Source organism: Mandrillus leucophaeus, unplaced genomic scaffold (assembly GCF_000951045.1).
Source record: "Mandrillus leucophaeus isolate KB7577 unplaced genomic scaffold, Mleu.le_1.0 Scaffold28, whole genome shotgun sequence".
In the NCBI taxonomy this organism is placed as follows: Eukaryota; Metazoa; Chordata; class Mammalia; order Primates; family Cercopithecidae; genus Mandrillus; species Mandrillus leucophaeus.
The window spans coordinates 1662506-1668562 of NW_012102920.1; the positions used below are offsets into that span (position 1 = coordinate 1662506).

Consider the following 6057-nt stretch of genomic DNA (forward strand, 5'->3'; position numbering starts at 1 on the left):
CCACCCGCTCCTGTCTCCCTGCCCGCCACCTCCCTCCCCTCCTCCTGCCTGCTGGACCCCCGTCGACCAGGCTGTTATCTGGTTTCAGACAAGGAAAGAGCGAACGGCTCACCCCCATCATGATCTTCCACTTGCTCAGACACTGGGAGCCAGACCGATGGGGCAGTTCAGAAGCTATTTTTGCCCAGTGACCTACAAAAGCCAAACCCCATGAAATGGCTTCATCCAAAGATTCTTTCCCAAGACAGGCTGGCTGTTCCCCAGGAGACTTGCTGTGGGCCCCATCAGAGTGGGGCCTCCGGTGCACCCTCACGCTGGGCAAGAACCAGGGGTCAAGCATGTCGGGCACATTGGGCACCGACAATTTGGCAGCATCTGATTCTCACTGGATGCTCAGCCCCTTAGGAAAGTTCTGCCAAACGTGTAACTGAGAAGGAGAATCGTCCCTAAGCACACGCAGCCCTCACGTATCTGCTCCCCCCAAGGCTTCCACACCAGCCATCTCCCACGATTCACGCTCTTCACACAGTGCAGGACAGCGGGAGAAGCACGGGTGCTGCTCTCACAGGGCAGAGCTGTACTATCTGGTGTGTCCTTGAACATGGCAATACCACAGCTAGGATTTACTCTAAGGAGACATTGCAAATATAAGCAAAGACTTAGCTATAAAACACAGCTCACTGGGTGTGCTGGCACACACCTGCAGTTCCAGCTACTTGGGAGGCTGAGGCAGGAGGATGGCTTGAGCCCAAAAGTTTGAGGCTGCAGTGGGCTATAGTCGCGCCACCACACCCCAGCCTGGACGACAGAGCTTGCTCTGTCTTTATCTTGATCTCTTTTCCAAGAAACAAAAAACAACAAAAAAAAGAAACTAGAAGAACAAACTATCAACAACTTACCAACACCGTATTTTCCTATTAATTCAATTAACTGTTCCTCTTCTTTCAAATTCCACCGTCCCTTTTTCAAGCTGAAGTGTAATCTCCTGAGATACCTGAAAGTCACATGAAAAGCAAAGAACATTTTAGATGCTAAGATGCTACCCACCGCTGCCCCAAGCTTCTTCTTGGATACGACACTAAAGTGGTTTCTTGGATACGACACTAAAGGTGCAATCAACAAAAGAAAACGATAGAGAAAGTGGACTTCATCAAAAGTAAAGCTTTTGTGTCTCAAAGGGCACCATCAAAAAAGTAGGCAGACCACGTACAGGCTGGGAGAGAACGTTTGCAAATCACGTGTCCGGTAAAGGACTTGTATCCGAAACATACAAAGAACTCTTACAAGTCAGTAATACCAAGACAAGTAACGTTAAAAATGGGCAAAGGACTTAAAGAGACACTTCTCTAAAAATCTATTTCTATGAACAGTCACCAACCACATGAAAAGAGCCTCCACATCGGCCACAGACAGGGAAGCACACGTCAAAACCACGAGACGCCACTTCACACCCACTAACATCACCCACAGGGAAGCGCACGTCAAAACCACGAGACGCCACTTCACACTAACATCACCCACAGGGAAGCGCACGTCAAAACCACGAGACGCCACTTCACGCCCGCTAACATCACCCACAGGGAAGCGCACGTCAAAACCACGAGACGCCACTTCACGCCCGCTAACATCACCCACAGGGAAGCGCACGTCAAAACCACGAGACGCCACTTCACGCCTGCTAGGATGGCTAGAATCACAGATCACAAGTGCTGGTGACAGTGTGGAAAACCAGAGCCTTCATAGGTTGCTAGTGGGAATACGGAATGGTTCAGCCCCTTGGAAAACAGTCTGGTCATTCCTCAAAAGGTTAAAAACAGCGTTACCACTGCCCCAGCAATTTCCCTCACAGGATACAGTTGAGAAAAATGAACAGATATCTATGTAAAAAAGTGCAAGCGAATGTTCAGAATGCTTTCAGGGTTCATCCACATTGTACCAAAATTTACAGAAATGTGGTTATATATATGAGAATCCCGCTCCTTTTTTTTTTTTGAGACGGAGTCTCACTCTGTAGCTCAGGCTGGAGTGCAGTGTGGCGTGATCTCGGCTCACTGCATGCTCTGCCTCCCAGGTTCAAGCGATTCTCCTGCCTCAGCCTCCTGAGTAGCTGGGATTACAGGTGCCCACCACCATGCGTGGCTAGTTTTTGTATTTTTAGCAGAGACAGGGTTTTACCATATTGGCCGGGCTGGTCTTGAACTCCTGACCTCGTGATCTGTCCGCCTTGGCCTCCCAAAGTGCTGGGATTATAGGCGTGAGGCACCGAGTCCTGCCAACCCCTTTTTAAGGCTGAATAATATTCCCTTGTATGCAAATGTTGTTTTCCACTCATCTGCTGATGAACACTTGGGCTGTGTCCCGCCTTTTACTGTTGTGAATGCTGCTGCTGTGGACATTGTTGTATCTGAGTTCCTACTTTCAATTCTTTTGGGTTTTATGCTTATCAGTCTTGGGGGTGTAATTCTACGTTTAACTCTCTGAGGAACTGCCATGCTTTCCACAGAGGCTGGACCATTCTACAATGCGCAAAGGTTTCAATTTCTCGACATCCTTGCCAACACAGTGACTTTTTTAAAAAAAATTAACAGCCATGCCAACGTGTGTGTGGTTTTGACTTGCACTTCCCTAATGACTCAAGACGCCGGGCGTCACTGCACATGCTCACTGGCCATCTGTGCATGTCTTTGGAGAGACGGCCACTCAAGTTCTTTGCCCGCGTTTAGATTGGGTTGTTTTCGTTGTTGAACGGCTTTCTTTTTGGGGTGATGAAATGTTTTACAATTGATTGTGATGATGGCTGCACAGCTCAATGAATACTAAATACTAAAAACCACTGACCTCTACACTTCATTTTGTTTTGAGATGGAATTTCACTCTTGTCGCCCAGGCTGGAGTGCAATGGCGTGATCTTGGCTCACTACAACCTCCGCCTCCCAGTTTCAAGAGATTCTCCTGCCTCCGCCTCTCGAGGAGCTGCGATTACTGGCATGCGCCACCACGCCCGGCTAATTTTGTATTTTTAGTAGAAACGGGGTTTCTCCTTGTTGGTCAGGCTGGTCTCAAACTCCTGACCTCAGGTGATCCGCTGGCCTCGGCCTCCCAAAGTGTTGGGATTACAGGCGTGAGCCCCTGAACCCGGCCTTCTACACTTCATTTTAATTAATTAATTAATTTGTATTTTCTTGAGACAGAGTCTTGCTCTGTCACCCAGGCTGGAGTGCTGCGGCGCAATCTCAGCTTACTTCAACATCCGCCTCCCAGGCTCAAGTGATTCTTCTGCCTCAGCCTCCCAAGTAGCTGGGATTACAGGTGCCTGCTACCATGCCCACTTAATGTTTGTATTTTGAGTAGAGACAGGGTTTTGCCATGTTGACCTGGCCTCAAGTGATCCACCTGCCTTGGCCTCCCAAAGTACTGGGATTACAGGCGTGAGCCACTGCACCCAGCTTCTGAACTATACACTTTAAATGAACGCACTGCATGCTGTGTGAATTATCTCCATAAAGCTGCTTTTGAAAGGACAACAAGCCGGGCGCGGTGGCTCAAGCCTGTAATCCCAGCACTTTGGGAGGCCAAGACAGGCGGATCACGAGGTCAGGAGATCGAGATCATCCTGGCTGACACGGTGAAACCCCATCTCTACTAAAAAATACAAAAACTTAGCCGGGCGAGGTGGCGGGCGCCTGTAGTCCCAGCTACTCGGGAGGCTGAGGCAGGAGAATGGCGTGAACCCGGGAGGCGGAGCTTGCAGTGAGCTGAGATCCGGCCACTGCACTCCAGCCTGGGCGACAGAGCGAGACTCCGTCTCAAAAAAAAAAAAAAAAAAAAAAAAGAAAGGACAACAAGCAGGAAAAGGAGGGAGCTGCAGCTGTCTGCCAGGGGTCCTGACCATCCGCAGTCTGAGAGAAATCAGACAACAAGGGTTAGGAAAAGCCGCCCAGGGAGTTGTCTCAAGTGGAGCCTGTGCCTTGCTCTGGGCAAACAAGCAATAAAGAAGTCAGGGTTGGAAAAAATAGCTTATCTGGGCCAACCCTGGCACACCAAGCACCCACAGGCCGCGCCCTGCTCTTGTGACAGCAAATCACTTCTGGCCGCCGTCGCCCAGCCTGCCCACAGCCTACATGAGAGTGAACCTCGCCACGGACCCACACCAGCCCCTCCCTCACCCAGCGCTGTGCGACTCACCGATCTCGGCACTGGGCATCGCTCCTACCTGGCACCTCTTCCCGGATTTTAAACCAATCCTGCTCCCCGTATTTGGCAACGGCTTGAAGCAACTTCTGCAGGAAGGGACAGGCAGACAAGTGAAGCCTCTGTAGGAACGGCCACAGCCTCCCCACCCCGAACCCAGTCAGAGAAAGGACCACCGCTGAGCACAGCCGCGTTACCCTCCCAGAGCCCAGCTCTCCTAGGGCCTGCACACTTACAGCGTCTTCCTCCGGGTCCCAGTTCCCCTTCTTCAGGCCGGGGTCCAAGCTCTTGGTCCATCGGTAAATCAGCTGCATGGAGTCTCTCCCTTCCATATAGTAGACAACTGGAGGCAGAGGGACAGGGAGGTCCTGTGAGGCCGAGACACACACCCTCCATACAGTAGACAGCTAGGGACACAGGGGTCCTGTGGGGCTGAGACACCCACCCTCTGTTCGGTAGACAGCTAAGGACAAGAGGGTTCCGTGGGGCCGAGACACCCACCCTCCAGATGGGTCACACAGAAAAGAGTTACTTTGGCCAGGCGCAGTGGCGTCATGCCTGTAATCCCAGCACTTTGGGAGGCAGAGGCCAGCAGATCACCTAAGGTCAGGAGTTCGAGACCAGCCTGACCAACATGGAGAAACCCCGTCTCTACTAAAAACACAAAATTAGCTAGGCATAGCAGTGCATGCCTGTAATCCCAGCTACTTGGGAGGCTGAGGCACGAGAATCGCTTGAACCCGGGAGGCGGAGGTTGCGGTGAGCCAAGATCATGGCATTGTACTCCATCCTGGGCAACAAGAGCAAAACTCCATCTCAAAAAATAAAAATAAAAAAAAAGAGTCACTTTAGTCACCAAGAAGCGAACTGTGGAATAGCCAGGACTGTCTAAGCCCTCGCCTGTCTTGTTGCCTCTGTGAATTTTCCCTGCAAGCCTCCAGTGTCCTGATGCGGGGCCCTGTGACAGCCTGAGAGCCGTCGGGGCGGAGGGGCCTCACTTCTGCGGTAGGGGATGTGGCTGCCAACACGCATCTCCTGCACCAGCTGCGTGAGCATGCGGTCCTCCTCCTCCGTCCACTCCTTGCGTTTCAGAGCTTTGTTCCGCTGCTGGAATTTCTGCAGGCACTGGAAGGCGCTGCGGCTGGTCTTCCCAAGTCCCAAACAAAAGCAAATGAGTGTTACTGTGCGGCAGGATGTCCAGATCTGGCTCTGAGAGTGCCCCAGGGCACAGATGGGCCTGTGAGCTACTGGAGTGACCCTTCTGCAGACTCCAGTTCTCCTCCTCCCAGACTCCTGTGGGCTGATGGAGAGCACCCCACGGTAACGGTAAGAACACACTACACTCACTAAACAGGACCAAGAAGGACCAGGTGAGAGAGGAATCAAACCTTCACTTAAGAAAATATTAAAAAAAAATATTCACAGTAGGTAACTGATACGACTCCAAAACCACATTGCAACTCACTCAACAGAAACTCCCAGCTTGGCAAGGGCTGGGAGATGCACTGCTCTGTGTGTGGCATGTTCTTTAAATGCAGCTGCTAGCACCTTCTCTCCCTTCTCGAGCTCTAGGGTATCTCGCAGCTGAGGGGTGTGGGGTAGAGGAGGTACAGGACAGCCCTTGGTGTGGTGTCCATGTCTCAGGAGACGCCCTCAGAAGGGAGTGCCTCAAAATGACTCTCCCAGCTTCCCTGCATGGCTCAGCTCAGCAAATCCACCCTCAGTCCGCACGGTGGACCACCTGCCCAGATCTTTTCCTCATGCATCTCCTTATGGGAAGGGGTTTTCCAAGAGCTGATGAGTGTTACCTGAACCCTGTTCTCTGAAAGTGAGCTGCGGGTGGCAGAGGGCGCGCAGGGCTAGGCA

At 51.6% G+C, this 6057-nt stretch overlaps 1 protein-coding gene across 1 annotated transcript in view; it reads right to left on the minus strand.

The window, feature by feature from the left end:
• SNAPC4 (small nuclear RNA activating complex, polypeptide 4, 190kDa) overlaps nt 1–6057 on the minus strand; it is a 26959-nt gene that overhangs the window by 8184 nt on the left and 12718 nt on the right. Inside the window, exons 11-15 of the mRNA XM_011985075.1 lie at nt 5190–5337; nt 4428–4534; nt 4186–4280; nt 900–994; nt 113–192 (exon numbers count right to left, since the gene is read on the minus strand). Coding sequence (XP_011840465.1) covers nt 113–192; nt 900–994; nt 4186–4280; nt 4428–4534; nt 5190–5337 — 525 coding nt within the window. The remainder of the gene's footprint in view (nt 1–112; nt 193–899; nt 995–4185; nt 4281–4427; nt 4535–5189; nt 5338–6057) is intronic.